The sequence below is a fragment of the Staurois parvus genome, unplaced genomic scaffold (assembly GCF_062004578.1).
Source record: "Staurois parvus isolate SC_StPar_1 unplaced genomic scaffold, SC_StPar_1.0 ptg000686l, whole genome shotgun sequence".
NCBI lineage: Eukaryota > Metazoa > Chordata > Amphibia > Anura > Ranidae > Staurois > Staurois parvus.
This window is the reverse complement of record NW_028318482.1, coordinates 3,290,806-3,317,952: the sequence shown is the minus strand read 5'-3', so window position 1 is coordinate 3,317,952 and position 27,147 is coordinate 3,290,806. Positions and strand designations below refer to the sequence as shown.

The following is a 27,147-nucleotide window of genomic DNA, read 5'->3' as shown; positions in this document are numbered from 1 at the left end:
GTATTGGTTTGAGTATTTCTATGGAACGTCTATTCTGCAAAGGAAGGATGGACAGTTACGGCTTTCTTGGAGAAGCATTTCCTATTTATGAAGGACACTTTTTAATACACTGAGGTGGTTCATGAAAACTGGAGAAAACAACCCCCAATGTGGGAATATTATGGCATCTAATTACGGTAGGTTTTACCTTTCATTAAAAGGAAAAATTAAAAAGAGTATTCTAATTGGTCACTATTTGCTTTGGATGCATAGGAGACCTTCTTTTGACCACGCGATCCTCAAAAACCAACTCAGTGCATAAGCTGGAATGAATGTTTATTATTTTTTAATGTATGTCTGTAAACTCATAATTCTTCAACACTCATTTGTGATGTACTGGTAATATTTATAAAAAAAAGAAATTATGGAGTGTTTGAACTGATATTATCTAAAGCATGAAGTCTTATTTGTTTGAGACTTACGCACAATCTCCCGAATAGTGACAGGCTGAGACATTAACGCTGGTTCACTCTTTCCAGCAATGTTCACTGCAACGACACGGAATTCAACCTTTTCTGCAGTTGGAAGATCCTTCACAGTGTATCCACATCTTTCTACCAGCTCTTGGTTGGAAGTTATCCATTCAGTAGCTGTGAAAATACATTTAGAGAATGTAGGCTGGATTTTTCAGCTGTGTACAGTCTTCTTCCAATGATTAAACCCTGACATGGCAGTTTCTGTTTTTTTAAAGGTGTAAATTTGAACCATGTAAGTATGCATGTTTCACACCTGAGCGATCGCTGTGGAAGATGCAAATCGCTGTAGTAATCAGGGCCAGAACAGTGAAGCAGCAATTTTCTGGGTCCTGTGTTGAGCAGCTTTCCTTCTACATAGCAACCACAGGTGTTGCTTGTTTTGCACTGCCGCCATTCACAGAAAGTCTTGTAATTTTTTCAATTAATACATGAGGGCATTCTCTGTTTGGATGGGGTGAAGATTATGATTGCCCCACCTCCCCACCTTGTCCATTTAGGGAGCATCTTGTATTTATTTAAAAAAATGCAAGGCATTCTGTGTATGAACGAACCCCTGTGGTTACAATGCAGAAGGGAAGCTGCTCAGCACAGGATCTGGAAGATACAATGATTTGCAGCTTCTGCAGTATATGAGACATGCACATTCTTAATGGGTTTAATATCATTTTAAATAATCACCACAATGATGTACTTCGCATTGTTTATCTGCAGAAAAAACTGGCATCAGATTCATACTGTTAACCAAGAATCTATTCACTAATCAAATAAATTAGGAACACACTATATGATAAGACATGAAGTTATGTAAACCCAAACAATGAACTTTGGTCTGGTAAATAGACCATTGGAAGTGTTTTATCTGTCCCATTTTTATTTATTTATTACAGGTACTTATAGAGTGCCATCAATTTACATATATATAGTACATTAACATCAGTCCCTAACCCTCAAGGGGTGTAAAGTCTAAGGTCCCTAAATTAAATTCATACTGGGGCCAATTTAGACAGGATCAAATTAATCTATCAGCATGTCTTTGGAAGGAAACCAGAGTTCCCCAGAGGGGACCCATGCAAGTAGAGTGAGAAGATGCAAACTCCAGGGAGGTGGGGCTGTGGCTGGGATTTGAACCAGTGACCCTAGTAATGACAGGCAGAAGTACTAACCATTTAGCCACTGTGCTGCTGTCCCATAAATGCAAACAAATACCTGTTGAGTTTGCTAGAAATCTTGTGAACAGACAACTTTGTTTGCTATCTGCCTATAGAGATGAGGAGGGATCTGTGTAATTGATCATAAATGAAAGTAGGCAGGGCTGACACCACGTGCTAAGGAATTCAGAGTTGTGTTGTCATGTCAAAATAGAAGGTATTTTTCTGTACTAGCAGTGTGTTAAAAGGAACAAAATGTGGGGTAATGTGCATGTATCACAGCAGTGAACAATGTTTTTATTTTCCTTTGACATACGCTATAATCCATTTTATTAAGAAACTGCAATGTCCAGGGAATGCAAATACATGTAAGGTGGGGGAGTAAATAAGAATAAGGCCGATTGAAATAACATAATTTCATCACTAATTTTTGTTTTCTGTTCACCTCTTAGCCAAATAATCTTGCTGGCTAATCTTGCTGACTGTCAAATTGTAAATTAGTTTTCATAAATTTCTGTCAGGTTGCTCGCTTTATTCAGATTGGAGAACTACACAATCACAGGAATACCGGGGAAAGACCTAAACTGAGCACCAACTTGAGATTAATGATTCCTATGGTGTTTACAGTCTGGTTAGGTGACATCTGACATCTATGGGACTTACACAATGACCAGATCAATCATTCTGTGAAATATAATCAATTAGTTGAAAATCTCCTGCAGTTATTGTTCCCCTACAGCAAGGGTGGTACCAAATCTGTTTGCCACAATCTCTCCATACCTCTCTTCACAGACCTATTTATGTATGAGGATGCACGTGGCATTTATGAAGGAGTCTAAACACAGTGGTTCCCAGGGACACAATGCACTTCTACATCTGGCCATCTTTCTTTTTTTAGAAAAAAAATTTAATAATTTTCAAATTTGGAAAATTAGTAGCAAAGATTTACACAATATCTACTCCAATAAGGAGAAAATATAGCACATGTTCAAAATGAGTTAGAGGTTTTAAAGTCAGTTTATGTTACATATATGACCCTAAAATAAATTCCATAATAGTGGACTAATGAAATATTAATATGGAATAAATATAAAAATAAAACATGATTCCAAATACAATATACTGGGTGCTTCTGCTAATAAGTGACAATCTGACTGCTCAAGTTATAAACCTTTGTGAACTTACATCCTTCTTTACGATACTCAATTAGATAACCATCAATTCCTCCAGCTCCAATACGATCTGGTGGTCTCCATTTCAAAGTGCAGGTGGTGTCTGTCACGTCTTCAACCGTCAAATGTAGAGGTTCACTAGTAGGAGCTGATAAACAGATATTGTAAATGTTTTAATTGAATTCTTAGCCATTTTTCTTGGGTTAATAATGCTTATATGATGCAGACACATGATGTATAAGGAAAATGCAGAAGTTTTCTGTAGATCACACAAGAACTTACAGCCAGTGAATTGGTGGATCAGGACCATACATTTGAGCAATGCTGATTTATACCACTTTTCTCCACTGAATCCTCTGTTTTTGCTAAAAGTGGAGGTCTTTAAGGGTTGATGTGTAAAGTATATATACACCCCAACAATGAATATCTCTTATTTGCTCCCCTTTCGTCTGTGAAATATTCAGCATTATTGAAAGCATTTTGTAATATCTGTTCAATAAATGTAAAAAATACTGTTCGACCCTGCCAGAAATATTGTAAGCTGATAACTGGCCTGTACTGTTGTCAGTTAGCATTGGTACGAGATTTCTCTGTGGACTACAGAGCAACACTCCCCCCCCCATGTAATGAAGATGAGATGAGAGGAAGAGCTGTTATATAGTCATAAATACTTTCTGTCCAAGACGTACAACACTGTTCCTTCAAAGTGTAGTGTACAGTACGTTCTTTTCACTATTTTAATTTCACTACAATTATTTCACTCCGTAAACAACAGCAACCACATAGGATGAAAAAGGTCCCCGAAATAAAAGCCATTACTCAAACAGACCTATGGGATGCATTTCTTTGTTTTTCTATTCGCTTAAACTGAAATCTGCTTATTTGTCATAGCCAGCTGTTTTACACTGTCTCAAGAACAATTAAATGTTTTCCTTAATCCTTTAGGGGACCAAGTACATGTAGCACTTGGTCCTGTTTGGATCTGTTCTTCAGTTGTTAAGCTGCATGGTTGGACAGTTTGTCCCGTTCTTTTTGACAACACTGCTGGCAACGAAATAGATTTGTGAATGATAGTGCTGGCCTTCGGTAGCAGGGGCCCTTCTGGAGACCAGCACTGCTATTCCCCACAGATCGCACAGGGCTATGAGATCTATCAGCAGCTACTTGTAATTACACAGCCCTGGTAGTGGGATTGCAAAGTGCCACAACACTGTGTGGTCTCTTTTGTGAATGAACAGGCAGCAATGCGGGGTGGTGCCATACGCAGCACTGGTCTGCCATTGCCAATTGTTCATTCATAATAGTGACACAGCTCAGTGGCACTGTGTGATCCATCTGCTGGGGCTGTGTGTGTTTACAAGCACCTGCAGATAGATCACAAAGCACCTGAGGGATCTTTTGCTCTTATGCTTGAACAATCAGTGTTGTCGATGCAGCATTGATTGTTCTTTCATTATAGCAAAAGAACAACCAGCATATAATGGGAGTGCTCAGAGCTGGCTGTCCTTCCCCCAACAAGAATGTCCATAAATTGGGCTTCAGAATAGGGTGAAGATAAGCCCAACAAAAGAGGCTCTTTCAATCCACAATGGGGCCACTTAGTAGAAGGGGACCAAGTGCTTTTTCTATGTTCCAGTTCTATACATTAACTCAGCAGAAAATGATTTGTTTCGGTCAGTTAAACATAACTGGTAATCATCTCATGAGAGACAGAAATAGCATACAGACCAGGGGCGGACTGACCATTTGGAAACTCGGGCACTGCCCGAGGGCCCGGGGTCAGTAGGGGGCCCCATGAGATGCTCCTGGTACCTTTTTCATAGGCTTTTTTGAGTTTGGGCAAGAACATAGGGGCCCCATGATCCCCTATTGCCCAGGAGCCCCATGAGTTGTCAGTCCGCCCCTGATACAGACTGGCAATAGGTAGCATACTAATGCATGGTTCAACCATTAATGTGTCATTCTTGTGACACCTTGTGTCATTCTCTGGCCAGGTAATTTTCTGTAACAATATTGCCAGTTACAGAATGTAAGCAGAATATAGTCCAAACATCCATGTGAAATTTACTCTTTAGTTCATTCATTTTTTAAATTCTTTTAGTCAGTTTATTAAAGACAATATGCTTACTCACTCACCGATTGGCATAAATGGCTTGGACGTGTTAGCCTGTTGGGAAATGCCAATGGCATTGACTGCAAAGACTCGAATTTCATACATGATGCCTTCAATCATCTTTGTTGATTGATATGAAGTATCAGTGAAGACTTCAAAATTCATCTTCATCCACCTTTGACTGCCCTTCTTTTTCCTTTCAATAAGGTAGCCTAAAGACAAAAAAAATATAAGAAAATTCCACATAAAGCGGAGTTCCACTCACATTGTCAAAAAATAAAAGTCAGTAGCTACAAAAACTGTAGCTGCTGACTTTTAAAAAACAGCCACTTACATGTCCCTCGGTCCATCCTGTATTCCAGGAGGCTGGCATCTTCAGTGTGGTCACCCGGCTGTGATAGCTTGTGGCTTCACAGCCGGGTACTCTTTGCGCATGCGCAAGTAGCGCTGCACTTCATGAATGGTCCTGTAGTCTTCTGGGACCTTTCATGTGTCCCAAAAGACTACAGGGAGGGAGGACACCGTCCGCTTCCGATCGCCTAGGTGATCGGACCGGAAGTGGGATTAGGTACCTGTCAAATTCAGGTACCTGCACCCCCCAAAGGTGCCAATCCTTAATGGGGAGCAGTCCTTAAAGCGGAACTTCCCCTTTTGGGTGGAGCTCCACCTTTTAAGCTAAAAGTTACCAGCAATGTTTGTATATTTCCATTCCATGTACCCCCCACACTTTCTCTTAAAAATCTGTCCAGCTGACAGTCAGTAGAGTGAAGGGGGAGGAGCTCTCTCCATTCTGCAAGGAGACTCCCATGTCAGGATGGAGAGGCATCACTGGATGCATGTGAAGGAAGCCAGATGCAGATAGAGACACACTGAGCAAGTAAAAGAAGGGGAATCAACTGACACGGATCCCATCCCCCATCCACCCATCAGCCAGTGTTAATGGGGGATAGGGATGACATCAGTGACAGTGGTGATGGGGGGGATAGGGATGACATAAGTGACAGTGGTGATGGTGGGGATATGGATGACATCAGTGGCAGTGGTGATGATGGTGGTGATAGGGATGACATCAGTGGCAGTGGTGATGGTGGGGAGAGGGATGATGTCAGTGGTGGTGGGGGGATAGGGATGACATCAGTGGTAGTGGTAATGGTGGGGATAGGGATGACATCAGTGGCAGTGGTGGTGGGGGGATAAGGATGACATTAGTGGCAGTGGTGATGGGGGGATAGGGTTGACATCAGTGGCAGTAGTGGTGGGGGATAGGGGTGACATCAGTAGCAGTGGTGGGGATAGAGATGACAGACTGCCACTGGACTCTGCAACAATGGGTGGAGAGGATAGGTGGGCAGTCCAGTATGGCAGTGACAGTGAGTGCTTTACCCCCCTCAGCCACAGTGTACAATCCCCCAACCTGACTCAATGCCTCTAACAAGAATAGGGGGGAGGCCCCTCCCCACAGTGGTGGAACATGCGGGCCCCCCACACTGGTGGCAATTTCTCCCCAACCCATCCCCTGCACTGCGTTATGAAAATTGGGTGGCCGCAAAGCCCCTGTGAGCACGAGGCATCAGGCGACTGCCTAATTTGCCTATTTAAAGAGCCACCTCTGATCTTTATTAACTAAACCAACCATGCTAAACATTTAATTGTTGATAAAAAAATGAAATATTGCTATATAAAAACACAGATGTTCAGGCACCTTTTGACTGCTGAAGTATTGGCACTGACCTTTTAGTTGGACAGGAGAAAAACTACACTGAGGACACACCAGACAGGCTTTTCTTAATGGAATATTCCTATCTTATGGAATTAAAATGATATTAAAAGCACATTTTTTGTAAAAATAATAACATGTTATGCTTACCTGCTTTGTGCAATGGTTTTGCACAGAACAGCCCCTATCCTCCTTTTCTCTGGTCCCATGCCGGCACTCCTGGCCCCTACTTTCTGCCAAGTGCCCCCACAGCAAGCAACTTGCTTTGAGGGCACCCATGCAGGTACCATCCCAAGCCTCTGCTCTCCTGTCCATTCACACATAGAGCCATGGCTCGGCCCTACCCTCTCTCTCTCCTCATTGGCTCACTGGCTGTGATTGGAAAATTGAGAAATCAGAGGAAGAGGCACGTGGGAGAGGAAATATTATGCGCTCAGTTTTGGATAGATTGAGTTTTAGGAAGTGGTGTGACATCCAGTCTGAGGTGTCTGTTAGTAAATCGGCGAAAGTTACTGTATATGTTGAAAAATTTGTTGTAAATAACTCTCAATATTGTATGAGAGAGGCTTTGGGGCTGATTTACTAAAACTGGAGAGTTTAAAATCTGCTGCAGCTGTGCATGATAGCCAATCAGCTTCTAACGTCAGCTTGTTCAATTAGGCTTTGACAAAAAACCTAGAGCTGCAGCAGATTTTGAACTTTCCAGTTTTAGTAAGTCAACACCTTTGTTTCTTCTTACTGGTTCAAACATTTTATAAACATTTTTCATCCAACTGATGTGCCCAAGAAAAAAGATGCAAAAAATAGTTTCTCATTTTTTATTTATATGACCTGCTTGGATTTGCCCATATGACTTGTTTGTCATTTTTTTAAATTCTGTTCTTTATATATTTTAGTTATGAAACCAGTAAAACTGTTTGGTTTGCTCACCTGTCACCTCTTTTCCACCATCATATTTTGGTGGGTCCCAAATAACACTTGCCCAGTCCTCACCGACACTGGTGATGCGAACATTCTCTGGTGGGTCTGGGACATCTTAAAGATGAGAAAAATCTAGGTTAGAAGTGGAATTACCATTAAGCAGCATGTACTCTGCTTTATGGAGATGAAACTAAGAATAATCTTACCAACAACTTTGACAATCAAGGTGGCCTTATCTTCACCAACTGGATTGGTTACCACAATATTGTATGTGCTTTCATCGGATCGTTCTGCACTTTCAATTACTAAACTGCTTAATTCTGTTCTAAGTTCTACATGAACCCTTCCTTCAGTATCTTTTATCTCCTGAAAGACATAAATATTAGGCTATAAGGAGATACTAAAAAAACACAGATTATGGACCTGTTGTTATTGTTTTCTGCAACATTGAGTTTGATTTTTACTACTGTTCAACCTAAGCTCTTTAAATCTAAAATGTCATTTGTGGTTTAGAAGTTCTAAATTAAACTTCTGTGTTAGAAAAACCATTAGGTATTAACTTCTAAATTCTAGGAAATTAAGACAGAGAAGATGTGGAGGTTATGAAACTTCAGGCGGACAACTAAATACAAAATTGAAATATTTATATATTTATGCCTTTACCTGCAAAAGAATTTGTAATTCGGACAGCCAGCATTGTGATTTACATTTTTGTTTTACACTGCACACATTTTTTGGTAAATTAATCTTTTTGGTTCAGCAGGCAGCTTCCTATGTTACCTTTCCACCTCTATTCTCCTCTTTTGGCAGTAAATCAGGAAGCAGTAATGCTAAACCAGAAAGTAGAAGAGTTATCATACTGGCTAGCAGAAGTGTGTGCATCACGAGAAATGTCTGTCAAAAATAAAAAATAATTTGGCAAGTAAAACAGTGAACATTTATGTATTTCAACTGTGTTTTAGCTATTTGACTGCTGTTCCACTTTAAGCTGTGTGTCCACCATCATAGAGAAAAAATAAAAACACCTTAGGAACATTTTTTTAGTGATGGAGCAAGTGGTCAGTCCTTTCTAGAAATATAAGAAACCAGAATTAACTCACCCGACCAGCTTCTGTGTGCAAGTGAAATAAATTTTTTTTTTTTGTGGACTGACCTATTCAATATACATTGGAAACCTTTGCTGTTGACTTGCCTTGTCTACTTTGAACCATGCAACCGTTGGTGCAGGCTCTCCAGTGATTGGGACATCAAAGCGAAGTTTGTTTCCAGCCACAACAATGATAGTGTTGACATGTTCACCTCCAGAACAATCAAGGTGGATCTTGGGGGGTTCTAGAGATGTGAAAAAAATATTTTATTTTAAATGTGCAAAGATTTATTCAGTATAGAATTAGTAATTAGTCAGTACACTAGAAAATGAATTCATTTTTGTCAATGTGAGATGATGCATGTGAAGAGATGGAGGCTATTCACCTCTGTGACCAAGTCCCCATGGGTGGGGCAAAACACATCAGAGGGAGTGGCCAGAATGGCAGCTAAGGCCATTTTTTAACATTGGACTCCAGGAGTCGGTTGAGCAGCGTCCATCCCTTCTCTTGTATTGTCTAACACTGGAATCGCTCGGACTCATGCTCTCCTCTTCTCACTTTCCGGTGGGGTGATCTTTTTCCTTCCATCCATAGCTTGGAGTGGTACCATAAGGTATACTTTTCACCATGAGATGATGCAGATTACACATTAGCACAATTTTTGCTATTTTTGTAAACATTTACCTGAGTGCAAGGCTGAAGGCTAAAGCTGAACTCTAGGTAAATGGAAAATACGCAAAATAATCTCAGTCCCATGAAGTGCAGTCACTTTTGCATCAGTTGTTTTCTTATTTGGGGTCACAATCCTGTGCAATGTCCTTTTGTCTCCTTTAGTCAGTTGACTATGTCGTCCACGCTTATGCTTATTAGACAACGTTTTCCCAGAAACTTTATATGCCAACATAACCTTTGATACTGCACCTTGCAACACTGCAAATAAATTGGCAACTTCAGTCATAGAGGCACCAGCTAAGCGGCACCAACAATTTTCCCTCTTTGAAACGCCGTAAGCTCTGACATGAAACCATATTAATAGCAGTGCACGCAGTGAATGATGAAATTGAGGCTTCCCACCTATTAGCTAGGTGTCTCATTACACAGTGAAAGTGAAAAAATGTTATATCACTTCCACTTTCAATGCAAAACATATCTTCACTTTCACACCTGCAAATCATGTAATGTTTCCATTTTTTGCCTAACCCCTGTATATTTAACTAGTTCCTTTGCCAGTATTAGTTGTCGGTAGCCTAAAGCCAAAGCATTACGAAACAATGCATTTTCACTGTTTAATAGGGATGCACTTAGTACATTTCAGGTGGTGCTTCAGACAAAATCTGGAACTAAACTATGAGTAATTATAAAAGCAACAAGATGCAGGAGAGCACGGTATTGCAAATATGCATTAAAGCGGTAGTAAACTGCTACCTTTGCAAAAAAAAAATCAAACCTGCAAGACAATAGCGTAATGTGCTAGTATTCATTGCATACTAGCACATTATGTGAAACTTACCTTAAAACAAAGCCTTCCAGGGGCATGCTGTCACTGCTGACAGGGCTTCCATCTTCACTTGGTCCTTCTTCCGGCTTTGTGGGCTCTGGCGGCTTGAATGGCCAAGCTGCGATTACATCATTCCTGCGTATGCATGTGGGAGGCACTTTTTACAGCACACACCTCTGAAAGAGCAGCATAGGCATGCTGTTCCATCAGAGAGCATGCATCGATGCTCCTTTACAAGTAAATATCTCTTATACAATGCACTTTTAGGATATATAAACAGTACCCTACAGGTAAGCCTTATTATAGGCTTACCTGTAGGTACATGTGAAGAAGAAAAAACTACTTTACCACTTTAAAGAATAGAAGATTTCTACTTTTCCCAGTTATGCTCTAAGTCTTACCTTGGCGAGGAACATATTCAATTTTGATCTCTGTGAAAAAGGAGAAAAAAAATATTTTAGTGAGAGTAGGACTACATGTTATCACTATGACAATGCACACAATAGCGCGTCTATCACCTATGCTGTCTGTAAAATCTGTCCTATCTCTTCAAAATGTCAACTTGCTATGGACAGCAGAAGAACAGTACTTCCCTGTCCTTAGCAGTAAAGGTTTGGTTACTATTGCAGAATAGAAATTATGTATATGCCCCCTTGTTTCTGAATGGTTATCTGAATTAATGCAAATCTGGTGGAAAGGACACATAGCACTTGATGTTCTGAAACAACTGAATTTCCATCCCTGCATAGGAAAGTGAGATTTGGAACCGGCAGATTGTAAGTACACAGTGAGGGTAAGTGGCAATAAAGGGATAGGGTGTGACTAAGGTACAAGTGACCAACAGTCTTCACATGTGCCACAATAATTCCAGAAACAGTTACATGTGCTAGGACATTCTATTGTTCTATTGATGTGCATGTTTTAATCTAGTTTTGAGTACTGATAAACTTCACAGTGAAATATTTCTTTATCAAAACAGTGTTACATTAGGAATGTTTTTATGTAAAAAAATATATTCTCTACATTTTCTTCAACATTTTAGTTAAAAGTAACCAGTTTAGTAAATATCTGCATACCACAGTGAGATTTTATTGTACTATGATCTTGACTTCAATATTGTGGTTAATTTGTTTAGCTAAACTGTTCCATAAACAAAAGTCCTATAGGTATTATTTTACCACGTTGACCATTATACAAGGTGTGTACCATGAACATGGTAAAATGTCCTAAATCTTTTTGTTTTGAATAGAGTAGAAAAGGGATACACCACGTCAGTTTATTTATTTAATTATTTTGTGTCCTATTGCAGAGATCTCCTTTTACTTCCTGCCTTGGGGACACAACAGAAAGTTAAAGGAAATCTCTCCAAAGGGAATTGCCCTCTAAGATATGTAATGGTTAAACAGGTGTCCCCATTTGAAGATTTCTTCTCTATTCCTGTTCCTGTGATAACTTTAACAAAGTGGAGACGGTGAATTGCCCAGTAAGAACACAGGCAAATCCAAAACTACAAAAAATGTAAAACTATCCAAAACTAGAAGGAATGTTGACTTTACATACAGTTGTGACCAAAATTATTCAACCCCCAATGCTGTAAAGGGGTTTAGGGACTATAGTGTACATTTGGAATTGTATTCAGAATCAAATCCTACAAGGACGTTGTAACTACCCAAATGCAACTAAAATGACATCAATTGTTTATGTAATACAGTAGTAAATGGTTCTTATGTGGTTTCTTCATTGCCACAATTATTCAACCCCTTAAAGACTACCACTCTGAAGAACAGAGGTTCATACAGGTGCTTTCCATCAGGTATTGAAAACACCTGTGGATGTCACCGAGCAGCAATCAAGCATAATAAGCACCAATTAGGCAGCTTTAAAATGACTGTGATACTCAGCTCCTTCTAGACATTTACTGGTGTGGTTACAAACATGGTGAAGGCAAGAGAATGGTCCAGGAAGACAAGAGAAGAGGTGATTTCTCTTCACAGGAAGGGCAATGGCTATAAGAAGATTGCAAAGATGTTAAACATACCAAGAGACACCTTAGGAAGCATCATTCGCAAATTCAAGGCAAAGGGCACTGTTGAAACGCTACCTGGTCGTGGCAGAAAGAAGATGCTGACTTCGACTGCTGTGCGCTACCTGAAGCGTAGAGTGGAGAGAAGTCCCCGTGTGACTGCTGAGGAACTGAGAAAAGATTTGTCAGATGTGGGTACAGAAGTTTCAGCCCAGACAATAAGACGCACACTGCGTAATGAAGGCCTCCGTGCCAGAACTCCCAGGCGTACCCCCTTGCTGTCTCCAAAGAATAAGAAGAGTCGACTGCAGTATGCCAAAAGCCATGTGGACAAACCACAAAAGTTGTGGGATAGTGTTCTGTGGACTGATGAAACAAAATTAGAACTGTTTGGGCCCATGGATCAACGCTATGTTTGGAGGAGGAAGAACAAGGCCTATGATGAAAAGAACACCTTGCCTACTGTGAAGCATGGTGGAGGGTCAATCATGCTTTGGGGCTGTTTTGCTTCTGCAGGTACAGGGAAGCTTCAGCGTGTGCAAGGTACCATGAATTCTCTTCAGTACCAGGAGATATTGGATGGAAACGTGATGCAGTCCGTCACACACCTGAGGCTTGGGAGACGTTGGACCTTTCAACAGGACAATGATCCCAAGCATACCTCCAAGTCCACTAGAGCATGGTTGCAGAGGAAAGGCTGGAACATTTTGGAGTGGCCATCGCAGTCACCAGACTTAAATCCGATTGAGAACCTCTGGTGGGACTTAAAGAAAGCAGTTGCAGTGCGCAAGCCTAAGAATGTGACTGAACTGGAGGCCTTTGCCCATGAAGAATGGGCGAAGATACCCGTAGATCGCTGCAAGACACTTGTGTCAAGCTATGCTTCACGTTTAAAAGCTGTTATAACTGTAAAAGGATGCTGTACTAAGTACTAAGATTGAATGTCACTTGGGGGTTGAATAAAACTGATAATGCTGTGAGCACAGAAAAGACATTTGTGGTTATTTCATTATAACTGTTATGTTATATTTGTCTGACCTACAAGTGCCTCTTTAATGTAAATGTAAGCAAGATGACTGAATGATCAAAAGCAATGTCAAACTGGCCAAAACACTCAATTTCAGTGGGGGTTGAATAATTTTGGTCACAACTGTATATTATAAACATGAAATATTCTTGTAGATTTGCAAAGATCACAGAGACTCTGTACCTACAGGCTTCTGAGATACACTATATGGTCAACTATTTGTATAAACTTACACATCACACCTATACACACTAATTCGATATACTATTCCAAAACCATCATAGAGTCACCCCCCTCTCCCTTTGTGGGCAAACCAGTCTGTACCCTTCTGGTACTGACTTCAGAAAAGAAGACCTGGCTTGCAATCAGCATTCAAATTCCTCCCAAAAGTGTTCTGTAGGGCTGAGTTTGGGGCTGAACACAGACCAGTTGCATTCCTCTACACTAAACTCATCAAAACGTGTTTTTTGGACCTTACTTTGTGTGCACAGGAATAGTTATACTGAAATTGAAGGTGGTCTTACTCAAGCTGTTGCCATAAGGTTGTAAGTGAACAATAACGGTACACTTCACTGGGTTTAATGGAGCTCAATCATTTGGAGGTGTGTCTACATATATAGTGTAAACCCAGCCTAGACAACAGTTCAAATGTTTCCCTGCTCCATCAACCATTTTTTATTAAAATCGCCTATATCTTATCTAAATAAGGTTAAAGATGTAACTGAAATTAAATAAATTAGGTCCGAAGGGAAGGGAGGTAGGTTAGCTCGGAGATTAAAACATAATACTATGGTCTAATATATTGTTCTAGGGTGCACATTACTAACCAAGGAAGTTGAGCTTGGCAGAGAGAGTCAAAGCAAATCCATCAGGGACAAATGTGTAGTCAGCCTCATCTTCTGGTCGGACATCATCGATCACCAACTTGTGGATTCTGTAAAGTAAATGTAATATCCTCTTTATACCTTAATTCTCTTTTAGAGAATAAAAAGTTCTCCACTTCAGTTTTTCCATACCCACTGCTCTGGCCATTATGAGATTATCTAACAATTACAGGTAATATCTATATATAAGACTTTAGAATATACACTATATTGCCAAAAGTATTGGGGAGCCTGCCTTTACATGCAAATTAATTTAAATGGCATCCAAGTCTTAGTCCATAGGGTTCAATATTGAGTTGGCCTACCCTTTGCAGCTATAACAGCTTCAACTCTTTTGGAAAGGCTGTCCATGAAGAATGTTTGAATGTTTGACCATTCTTCCAGAAGCGCATTTATGAGATCAGGCACTGATGTCGGACGAGAAGGCCTGGCTCACAATCTCAACTCTAATTCATCCCAAAGGTGTTCTATCAGGTTGAGGTCAGGACTCTGTGTAGGTCAGTCAAATTCCTCCACCCCAAACTTACGCATCCATGTCTTTATGGACCTTGCTTTGTGCACTGGTGCTCAGTCATGTTGAAACAGGAAGGGGCCATCCCCAAACTGTTCCCACAAAGTTGGGAGCATGAAATTGTTCAAAATGTCTTGGAATGCTGATGCCTTAAGAGTTCCCTTCTCTGGAACTAAGGGGCTAAGTCCAACCCCTGAAAAACAACCCCACACCATAATCCCCCCCTCCACCAAACTTTACACTTGGCATAATGCAGTCAAGCAAGTACCATTCTCCTGGCAACCGCCAAACCTAGACACATCCATCGGATTTCCAGACAAAGAAGCGTGATTCATCACTCCAGTGAACACGTCTCCACTGCTCTAGAGTCCAGTGGCGGCGTGCTTTACACCACTGCATCTGATGCTTTGCATTGCACTTGGTGATGTAAGGCTTGGATGCAGCTGCTCAGCCATGGAAACCCATTCCATGAAGCTTTCTACATACTGTTGTTGTGCTAACTTGAAAGCCACATGATGTTTGGAGATCTTTAGCTATTGACTCTGCAGACAGCTGGCGACCTCTGCTCCCTGTGCGCTTCAGCATGCGCTGACCCCGCTCTGTCATTTTACATGGCCTACCACTTTGTGGCTGAGTTACTGTTGTTCCCAGTTGCTTCCACTTTGTTATAATACCACTAACAGTTGACTGTGGAATATTTAGTAGCAAGAAAATTTCACAGATGGACTTATTGCACAGGTGGCAACCTATCACGGTACCATATTTGAATTCACTGAGCTCCAGTGATCCATTCTTTCACAAATGTTTGTAGAAGCAGTCTTCATGCCTAAATCCAGTCATACATGGGTCGAAAATGCACAAAATTTCCCATTTTCTAAAGAAGATTCGTTTGGAATTCGACCCATATATGGCCTGCATTAATGCTTGATTTTATACACCTATGACCATGGAGGTGATTGAACACCTGAATCCAATGATTTGGAGGGCTGGCCCAATACTTTTGGCAATATAGTGTATTATTGAAAATCCAGCGGCTTCTTTGCTCATCTTTTTAAAAGAAAGGAGGGAGTATAGCATGTAAAAGAAATGCAACAGTTATCACAATCATTTATAAGATATATAGACTAATGGGGGAATAATGTACAAGTGAAATTCTACTGACCCAAAATGTAATTATACTATAATTCCTGATCACCTTTGGGGCTCAAGTCTATACGACTGCATCTGCATATGCTTACCTTTTTTCTTTTGTGGTATTTCCTCTATATTCTTTTTCTCTTATTTTCTTCTTCTCATCTTTGTATGTTTTTTATATGATTTGTGGTTGTTATTGAGTATTACTCATCTGGACACATTGGGGTTGATTTACTAAAGGCACATAGACTTTGCACCTTGCAAGTGCAGTTGTGGTCATTTTCCTCAGAGTTTAGGGAATATGATGAAGGTTTGTGAAGAATACCCACTCAGGTGCAAGGAAATTAAAAAAAAAGAGTATTTTTGCTTGCACATGTTTGGATAATGGATATCAGCACAGCTTCACTACATGTACTAAGCTGTGTGGAAAAATTAGTGTAACTGCACTTGCAAAGTGCACAGTCTATTTGCCTTTAATAGATCAACCCCATTGCCCGTGGTCTACATCTTCTATGCTGTTGTACTAGTTTTGCAGTGTGTTGTTATATACACCCACTGGTCACTTTATTAGGTATACCTGTTCAATTGCTTGGTAACATAAATTGCTAATCAGTCAATCACATGGCAGCAACTCAATGCATTTAGGCATGTAGATGTGGTGAATAAAACTTGCTGAAGTTCAGACCGAGCATCAGAATGGAGAAAAAAGGAGATTTAAGGGACTTTGACCATGGCATGGTTGTTGGTGCCAGACAGGCTGGTCTGAGTATTTCAAAAACTACTGATCTGCTGGGATTTTCACACACAACCATCTCTAGGGTTTACAGATAATGGTCCAAAAAAGAAAATATCTAATGTGCAGTTGTGTGGACAAAAAAGAAAATGATCCTAGAAAAATAAGGATCTTCAACAGCACACGTAATTGGATGTTGATACTACTTAAGCTCTATGTCTCATGTTAGGGCATTCTTCTGCATTGAAAAAGGTTTCTATGAGGTCCCGAAACATCAACCCGTGATGCTTTAATAGATCAATCCCATTGCCCGTGGTCTACATCTTCTATGCTGTTGTACTAGTTTTGCAGTGTGTTGTTATATACACCCACTGGTCACTTTATTAGGTACACCTGTTCAATTGCTTGGTAACATAAATTGCTAATCAGCCAATCACATGGCAGCAGCTCAATGCATTTAGGCATGTAGATGTTGTGAATAAAACTTGCTGAAGTTCTGACCGAACATCAGAATGGAGAAAAAAGGAGATTTAAGTGACTTTGACCGTGGCATGGTTGTTGGTGCCAGACAGGCTGGTGTGAGTATTTAAAAAATTACTGATCTACTGGGATTTTCACACACAACCATCTCTAGGGTTTACAGATAATGGTCCAAAAAAGAAAATATCTAATGTGCAGTTGTGTGGACAAAAAAGGAAATGATCCTAGAAAAATAAGGATCTTCAACAGCACACGTAATTGGATGTTGATACTACTTAAGCTCTATGTCTCATGTTAGGGCATTCTTCTGCATTGAAAAAGGTTTCTATGAGGTCCCGAAACATCAACCCGTGATGCTTTAATAGATCAATCCCATTGCCCGTGGTCTACATCTTCTATGCTGTTGTACTAGTTTTGCAGTGTGTTGTTATATACACCCACTGGTCACTTTATTAGGTACACCTGTTCAATTGCTTGGTAACATAAATTGCTAATCAGCCAATCACATGGCAGCAGCTCAATGCATTTAGGCATGTAGATGTTGTGAATAAAACTTGCTGAAGTTCTGACCGAACATCAGAATGGAGAAAAAAGGAGATTTAAGTGACTTTGACCGTGGCATGGTTGTTGGTGCCAGACAGGCTGGTGTGAGTATTTAAAAAATTACTGATCTACTGGGATTTTCACACACAACCATCTCTAGGGTTTACAGATAATGGTCCAAAAAAGAAAATATCTAATGTGCAGTTGTGTGGACAAAAAAGGAAATGATCCTAGAAAAATAAGGATCTTCAACAGCACACGTAATTGGATGTTGATACTACTTAAGCTCTATGTCTCATGTTAGGGCATTCTTCTGCATTGAAAAAGGTTTCTATGAGGTCCCGAAACATCAACCCGTGATGCTTTTTGCCTTATGTGAATAAAGGACAAGATTATCACTATGCCAAGGTGTGCTGATAAATATAATTATTTTCCTATGATTGCACAGTGGTGCAAACCACCAATTCACTACAGAACACTACATGCATTGTGGGCAAGCCTGTGAGGAATGCAACGGATACAAAACAATACAATTTCTCTGTTCTTGATCCTGTCACTGGTAAGTTGTCACCGATAACTGTAACACTTTGCTGAAAAGGGCCTAACAGTTTACAGGAGTACTGTATAATAGCTGTGTAGAAGACTGCCTAAAAAAACATTACCTGCCCTTATGAGTCATAGTGATACGCTTGCTTGGTCTGATTTCCACTCCATTCCTAAACCACTTGCCAGTGACCTTTTCATCAGACACCTCACATTTGAAGATAGCTTGATCTGTTGCTTTTACAGTCAGGTCAGCGATGTCTTGTATGACTTCCAGCTGCTTCTCTGCAGGTTGTAAGCAAATATCGTGAGTTTATTGGAAGGAGATCTGTATAAGGCTTGTAATATTTACAAAGGTACCAAAGTTATGAATCTAAAGATACAGCGAAGATGAAACCTGTCCTTGATTTTTTAAAATTTCGAGAAACTTCCAACCATTTCACCTTAACCCTTAATCTTTCAATGTATGTTACCTTGACAGGTGGCTGAGGTTAGGCTGTGTAAAAGAAACAAGACACTTACATTCTAATGCGGTAAATAGCTTTTGTGTTAATTAAAACTAAGCCATCTACAACTTAAAGGACCTTGCTCCCTAAATAGTAAGGTCTGCTTATTCAGTTAGGGCCTCCTCCTTCACCTTAATTTGCTGCACTAAACTGTCAAAAAACAGCTATGGGGGCAAAACACTTCATTAACATGTTTGCCTTACTCCGATGTTACCCAAAGTGCCTAGGTAAGGGTTTGCATCACCATCCTTCCAGCAAGATTCAAGGGAATGTCGAGTAACCCAGATCTCGTAAGTAGACGCTACTGCACTGAGTTGTAGCGTCATTCCGTTGATATTTCTCATACCCGGCATCCCCCACGCTTTTGTCAGAAAGATGGTGACAGGCCTAAACCACAGTAAAAATCTTACTTATTTGAGGAACCAGCATCTATGTCTCCTGTACTTCTCATTTGCATTATGTAGTACATCACTATTCTAGAAATGCATTTAGCATTAAAGCGGCATATTATATGAGCCATAGATAGTAGCAGGAAAAAAATAATACAGGCTGTAGGAGTCTAAATAGAGAGATCCATTTGCCACTAAACCCTTACCAACATGTAATCTTTGGGTAGGTCAAAGTTTTTCTCCCCAACAGAAACCAGATTAAAGGACCAATTTACAAAGTTGTTGAAGTTTTTTTTCTCATCTGTTATTTTCTTGTACTACTCCGTACATGGCTCATATTTCTAAGGATAGGGTTTACAGAGGTAAATAAATATGCTTTATTAGAAGACTGTCAGTGTCATTTTACCAGTCGCACTATTTATAACAAAATCAATGTATAAGTCAAAAAAAAAACTGCCCAAGTTACCACTGCCTATTGAGAAAACATAAAAAGAAGCAATCTGAGGTAGAGATGTGTATCTATATCTACTTATCTAGATCTAATTTTTGTTGTCGGTCTAGTTATTTGTATGTCACCAAACCTGATAAAAAGACGTAAGTATTCTTAAAATGTGCATATTAGCCAAGACCCATTCATACCTTCAACTATAAGGTCAGCTTCACACTTTCCTCCATTGGTCATCACTTGATATCGGCCACTATCTTCTTTTGTAGATTCATTGATAATTAGAATGTGTTTTTTTTCAGTCTTCTTGAATCGATATTTGAAGGTCTCTTCACGAGTTAACTCTACTCCATCTTTCATCCTAGTCAAGAATGAAATAGATGCCCACATATGAACTTTAAACACTTTGCTTAACAAGTTGATTGGCTACAGTGACTTGATTGACAGTGATTGGAATCTTAGAAAATGCCACTTATCCGATTCATGAGAATAATGTTTGGGAAAGAAGTTAGCAAAACGAACATACCACATAACTTGGGCTCCCTCTTCTGACACTTCCACTTCCATCTCTACTTTGTCTCCCACAAATACTTGCTGATCTTCAAGTGGTTTTATGATTGTTACAGGAGGCTCTGTATAGAATCATTTTGGTTATCTGGTTATCACAGGCATGGATATGAATGTAAAGCTGTTACTTCCTATATACAATAGTGGAATAAAACATATTGGTGTAAAGCATGCATTTGTTCTGTGCAGACGCCTGTTCCATAATGTACCATAAATAAAATATACAACAAAGTGTCCCACCCCCTCTAAAAGTCTGCAGGAGATATGTATGATTGGAAACAAAGCAAAGAGGTCTTACCATTATTGTCTCCAATAATTCTAAGAAAGTTTTAGGTAGTTTAAAGTGTACTGTATGTCTAAGCATTGCTAAAATGTACCCCCCCCCCTTCCTTTTGGAGCATGCCCAAACATTCCTTTTTTACCTTGATCCTGTATTGGGAAACATATTTTATACTCCCTTTGATACCATCACCAGGTTTGTAAAATTCTAACAGTGGCAGCTGCTAGAAGGTCAGTTCCTATCTATATTAGCTTATCCCAAAGAACCATTTTCCTATACACATTGTGTGGGCAGGTTCTTGGGAGTAAAGGCAGCACTTTTTTTTTACAGGGAACAAAATCATTGGATGCATGTTGGGTGGGACAGAAATGGGGGTATTCTGGGGTCCAACAGGCAGGGTTTGTAGTGCTGCTTGGGATTACAGTGCAATGAAGACACTTTGTTGGCAGCTCAAACAAAAGGAAAAAAACACTGGAAATTATGCATATACTGCATAGATGTCATAAATGTTTTTTTTTTGCCCTGATGTAAACTTTAATACTTTCACAATTAATGAAAACCTAAACATTGTATACTTGTTCCTGTATACACGGTTAGTGATGAAGCCTTTTATACTATTCTCTGCCTTATCTTTATATTTGTACCTATGTAGTGCATATACTATTGTCATCTTTGTATACATCTGTATGGCAGTAAAACCTCTTAAAAAAAAGGCATTCCTTAAAAAAGTAATCTTTTTCAGTGACTTACCACCCCACATTTAATTATTTCCATGGACAAGTAGGGGCTGTAAGGGAACTAATTCCTGACACAAACAAGAATGTATAGCAACTCTATCACAAGTGGTATCAAAGCCTTATCACTTTCAGATTTTATTTTGTGAAAAAAACTAAGGGGACTGATATACCAACTGCTGGCACGAACAATATTTATGAGTCCTGATTTCTGATACACAGAACAAGGGAAATGTAAGGATATGTATCCATAATCCCGCATCATGTTTACAGCATGTTCCCCCCTCTGGGCTATTCCTCATAGGAGACACTATAAGATCTATATAGGAGATCAGAAATGTCTGTGACTATTGACTATGCCTGGCATTTTGGGATGTCTCAAATGTCCACTGGAATCTATAGCTACTGCTTTAAAATCTGAGGTGCTGACATTTAAAATGTATGATTTTTTATGATGAATAATTACAGGACTAAATGCACAACATTTACAGTATATGCAAACAGTAATGCACCTTTGCAGATCCAAGGCACATTAGTTATACTGCAAAAGTTTGTATGATCATACTACCATTGATTTTTACCCATTTATGAACTTTAATACAAAAAAGTTTACCTTTGACAAAAAGCTCGGTGTAACATTTCTCATCTCCAATGATGCATTCATAGGTAGCATCATCTGCCAGAGTACATTTGTTAATGGTCAGTACCCTCTTTAGGCCAACATTCTCAAACACAAATCTATAACGATACAATTGTTTGTTTAAGAGAAAGGAGTAGACATATCAAATTTGCAAATATAAACTCAGTTTTCCACGTACAAAGAAACTATGACCACTTGATATTTTGAAACTTAAATATTTTGCCATCTGTCAACTTGACATGTCAATTTTGGGCTACATGCAAACAACATAAATACAGGTGTATGACCATACAGCATAAAATATGCCTGTATTTACCGACCACCTTTCAGCGTACACTTTGCATTTTTCTCAATTAGTGCAAAGTGTTTTCTAATTGGCTGAGGTGGAGTGATGATGTCACAATCTTCATCTTGTCCAATCAGAGAATGCTTTGCATTCATTGAGAAAATGCGACATGTTCTCTAAATGGCATCCATGCTGAGCAAGTGACCTTTTGTGTTCACTAGACATCAGGGCAGCTGCTCAACACAGGACTCGGAGGCTAGCTGTGATCACTCTAGCACGATACCCACTACAGTGATTTTCAGCTTCCACAGCCATTATCTAGGTATGGCACATGCTTACGTACATTGGTCCAAGCTGAACCAATGTAACTTAGCAAAAATATTCCTATCTAAATGACAGCTTTAAAAGCTTAAAAAGACTGATAGGCTCACTTTCAGTGAAGTCATTAAAGATCTCATTATTGTAGTAAGTACAATCCCAACTTTTAAAAGGAATTATCTAATATGCTGCATAACTATTAGTTCCAGCATTAGGCACCTACAGTATTCAGTATCACTGTGACAAGGTGGTTGTTCCATAACTAGCACATAGCCTGAGAGTTTGGAAGCAGAAGCTTCCATCATTGGCTTCTCGGACAGGTGTTATACCCTTTAATAGGTTTACTATTTATGTTTTTTTTTGATCAAGCAAACATATTTTGTATATGAATATTTCAAATTAACCTAGTATCTCAGTATGCCTGATGTTCTAAAAAATAGACCTGAATAGTATCAATGTGCAGAAAATCATAAACAGACTTTCATTACTAAGAAGAAAATGATCAGTTTAGTGAGTAAGAAGTTTTTTTTTCTTGTCTAGATACGAACTGAGTCTCATTTGCATTTTACAAACTTCTTAATCACTGTGCCCTTCTCTTTTCTAGCTTAGAGGGCTGTCTAAATCAGGGTTTCTCAACCAGGGTTCCTCCAGAGCAGGGGTAGGCAACCTGAGAGCTGCAGGACTACAAGTTCCATCATGCCTCTGCAAGTCATAGCTGTAACTGTCAGTTTTGTAATCTTTGCAATGCCTCATGGGAAATGTAGTTCCACAACAGCTAGTGAGCCTCGGAAACCACTAAGCAACTTATTCACTCCCTTGTTATATCTCACTTTGACTATTGTAACTCCCTCCTCATTGGCCTACCTCATCGCAGGCTATCCCCTCTTCAGTCTATCATGAATGCTGCTGCCAGACTCATCCACCTTACTAACCGTTCTGTATCTGCCATCCCTCTCTGCCAATCCCTCTACTGGCTTCCCATTGCCCAATGGATAAAATTCAAAACACTAACAATAACATATAAAGCCATTTATAACTCTGCCCCAAATTACATCACCAATCTTGTCTCCAAATATCACCCAAACCGTATTCTCTGCTCCTCGCAAGACCTCCTACTCTCTAGCTCCCTTGTCTCCTCCTCCCATGCTTGTCTCCAAGACTTCTCCAGAGCTTTCCCCATCCTCTGGAACTTTCTAGCCCAATTTATCAGACTATCGCCTACTCTGCTCACTTTTAGGCGATCTCTGAAAACCTATCACTTCAGGGAAGCCTATCTTGCCCTCAGCTAATACTGGAATCTTCTACTCTTCCAACCAGTCCATCCCCCACAGTTACTACCTTTTGTACCACTAGCCCCTTCCTCCTAGATTGTAAGCTCCAAGGAGCAGGGCCCTCAAATCCCTCTTGTTTTGAACTGTATTGTTAATGTATTGTCTCCCGTTATATTGTGAAGCGCTGAGCAAATTGTTGGCGCTATATAAATCCTGTATAATAATAATAATAGAGAGCCGCAGGTTGCCTACCCCTGCTCTAGAGGTTACTATGGGTTCCTTGAGCAATGAGCATTTCTGCCTCTCAGATACTTTTCCACTGACACCACTGATCTTTTTATCTAAACACGTCTAAATGCGCCTAAACGCTAGGTACAATTAGTGTTTGAGCATTCATTCAATGGCCAAAATAAACCAATATTCTGGCCAATGGAATAAATGAACAGCCGAACGCTTGATACATCTAAATGAATTTGCAAAATTAGGCTTTTTTTAAGCTGTTTCTTTCATGCTAGGAGAAAAGACGTTAAGAGATGCAGTGTGCACAAGGCCTTAGAAATACATTTTATTTGCATACTGTCCCTGCATGACACGTTTCTTAACTAGAAGTTAAGATATACTCAGTCAGATTTAGAAGCAGATTTATTGTTACTTACTTTGCACTAGGCTTGATCTCTTGACCGTTCCTAAACCATTTCACTACAGTATCAGGGTTTTCAACCTCCACAAACATTTTGATCCTTTGGCCTTTGTCCACTGAGTAGCAAGGATCCAGTTTCTTTGTAAATGCTTGAAAACAGGAAGTAGAAAAACGTATTATTATGTTTCAATCAGAATATTTGTTTTTGGTAGTTTTGTGTGATATGTCTAAAAACGTCTCTGTTTTTGTGTGTTAGGATATAATTTTAGGCATTTTGAAATGCACATTTTTTTCTGATGTGTAGAGTTGGAAGATGTCATGATAGTATCTAAGATTATTGATGAGCAAATTCTGTAAAGCTTGTTTTGCATGATTTTTCGCCAAATAGTGCAAAATGTCCTACATTTCATTCAAATAGCATTGATGTCTGTGGGGTGAGGGTGCAAATCTTCCTAGTCAATTCTGGCCATTTGTGGGGGTAATAGGCAATGTTATTTCAGTTCCAAAAAAGAAACTGATTAAGTTTCTTTTTTTTAAATTAAATTGAGCTGTTCATTACACCGTGTTACCAGTAATAGCTATCCATTTTCGTGTTAAATTTATATACAGTATATGAAGCATATTCTGATTATAATACAGCTAAAAAAGCCATATCTACTACATACACTATATTGTCAAAAGCATTGGGCTATTGGGACTCGTGCCTTTACATGCACATGAACTTTAATGGCATCCCAGTCTTAGTCCGTAGGGTTCAATATTGAATTGGCCCACCCTTTGCAGCTATAACAGCTACAACTCTTCTGGGAAGGCTGTCCACAAGGTTTAGGAGTGTGTCTATGGGAATGTTTGACCATTCTTCCAGAAGAGCATTTATGAGGTCAGGCACTGATGTCAGATGAGAAGGCCTGGCTCGCAGTCTCCGCTATAATTCATCCCAAAGGTGTTCTATCGGGTTGAGGTCAGGACTCTGTTCAGGCCAGTCAAGTTCCTCCACCCCAAACTCGCTCATCCATGTCTTTATGGATCTTGCTTGTGCACTGATGTGTAGTCATGTTGGAACAGGAAGGGGCCATCCCCAAACTGTTCCCACAAAGTTGGGAAATTGTCCAAAATGTCTTTGTATGCTGACACCTTAAGAGTTCCCTTCACTGTAATTAAAGGGCCAAGCCCAATCCCTGAAAAACAACCCCACACCAAACTTTACACTTGGTACAATGCAATCAGGTAAGTACCATTCTCCTGACAATTGCCAAAACCCAGACACGTCCATCAGATTGCCAGACAGAGAAGCATGATTCATGATTGTATTTAATCACCACTGGGTTTTTTTTTTAGCTACATAAATGAAAAAAGCCCCAACATTTTTGGGAAAAAATCGTTTTTCTTTGTTTCTGTTATAAAATTTTGCAAATAAGTAATTGTTCTTTATACATTCAGGCCAAAATGTATTCTGCTACATTTCTTTGATGAAAATATCCCAAATCAGTGTATATTATTTAGTCTGTAGGAAAGTTATAAAGTCCACAAATTATGGTATATACTGTATCTGAAAATCGATCAATCCTGATGTACAAACGACCTCTCATTTCTTGAGGTCCAGAAATGTCTAGACAATACAGATATCCCCCAAATGATCCTTTTTTGAAAGTATACAGTCCAAGGTAATTAGCAAGAGTCATGGCAAGTATTTTGAAGTTGTAATGTTTTGGTTGCATGCTTTTGGAAAATGAAGAGATATGTTATTTTTACATACTGTCACTAGTGTAATAAAGCGTCATCATATGACTGGTGTGGCTGTGATCAGGGACACTAAATGGTGACAGTATTAATTAATAAATTAATAATTTGTTAAAAAATAATTTTTCTTCTTTTTTAAATTTTTTTTTCTTTTTTTTTAAACACACTGTGACCAGAGCAATATATTGTTATCATAGTAACTGTGTACTACTCTGGGGAAGTAATCAGGATTTTTTTTTCCACATTATGATTGCTTATAGCAGTGAATTTCACTGCTACAAGCAAGCATTTTACTGAATGAAATCGATTCATTCAGTGTTTTTTGTAGTGATTAGCTGTAATTGGCTACAGGTAATCACATGGTACAGCTGTGATTGGCCCTGTCTGTACCATGTAATCGCGGTGACCAATCACAGCTAGTAAAACAATTGTATGCAGTGAATGGCATGAATCAAAGCCATTAAATGTTTACAATTGTTGTGTGATCTGCTGTGATTGGTCAGGTACACTGATCAGTCAGGACACAGCCGATGACAGATTGCACCTCAGCGCGGCCACACAGTCAGAACAGTGAAAGTCCCGCCTGGCTGTCAATTTGCTATAGGCCGGATGGGAAGTGGTTAAGGTAAGTTGCACTTTGAATGGACATTTTCTCCGGAGTTTAGTAAATGAGGAGAAGCTCTGCTGACTTCCAACATCCAATCATATGCAAGCAAGAATTTGTTTTTAATTTTCTCGACCCGCACAGGGTCAAAACACATTTTTTTGCAAACTTTGTAGAGTTAGGACCACAGAATATCGGGGTGCCGTGATGTGGCTCTGTGGCTTACATAATTGGCCAAATTTTCATATCCTCCTGGAGAGGAGGTCTACTACCAGTAAACCTACACTTGAGGGGAGAGCATTGTGGGGAGAGTGACAAGTTTCCAGAGGATTTCCACACATGGAGGATCCTTTGTAGAGATCCTAAAAGTGTTTTAGCATTGTGCGGGTTGAGACAAGGAGGTGAGCGTGAATGGCAGCTAATTTTGGATACCTTCTTGTCACCTGGCACACTTATCATCCACCGTCAGGAGGGTTTTTTCAGCGAATAGAAGTTATGGTGTTTTTTCATCACACTGGACACTTTATTTGCATTTAATGTTTAGCAAATGCACTTTAGTGTCATGCATTTTTTCTGCTGATTTTTGTATGCACGTTATGTGATCATTTGTATTTATCATCACACATGCATCGTTTAGGTGCGTTATGTAGTATTTGTGTTTCACATTGTTTGGGATT

At 39.6% G+C, this 27,147-nt stretch overlaps 1 protein-coding gene across 2 annotated transcripts in view; it reads right to left on the bottom strand.

The window, feature by feature from the left end:
* The window catches only part of MYBPC2 (myosin binding protein C2), a 119,815-nt gene that overhangs the window by 29,489 nt on the left and 63,179 nt on the right, over positions 1–27,147 (bottom strand). For both annotated transcript variants that reach the window (XM_089652567.1, XM_089652568.1), the window contains 13 exons: positions 24,143–24,275; positions 21,585–21,709; positions 19,917–20,022; positions 19,585–19,751; positions 18,170–18,335; positions 14,050–14,156; positions 10,574–10,603; positions 8,779–8,918; positions 7,793–7,952; positions 7,596–7,700; positions 4,972–5,160; positions 2,849–2,983; positions 462–629 (listed from right to left, as the gene is read on the bottom strand). In XM_089652567.1, coding sequence (XP_089508693.1) covers positions 462–629; positions 2,849–2,983; positions 4,972–5,160; positions 7,596–7,700; positions 7,793–7,952; positions 8,779–8,918; positions 10,574–10,603; positions 14,050–14,156; positions 18,170–18,335; positions 19,585–19,751; positions 19,917–20,022; positions 21,585–21,709; positions 24,143–24,275 — 1,731 coding nt within the window. The remainder of the gene's footprint in view (positions 1–461; positions 630–2,848; positions 2,984–4,971; positions 5,161–7,595; positions 7,701–7,792; positions 7,953–8,778; positions 8,919–10,573; positions 10,604–14,049; positions 14,157–18,169; positions 18,336–19,584; positions 19,752–19,916; positions 20,023–21,584; positions 21,710–24,142; positions 24,276–27,147) is intronic.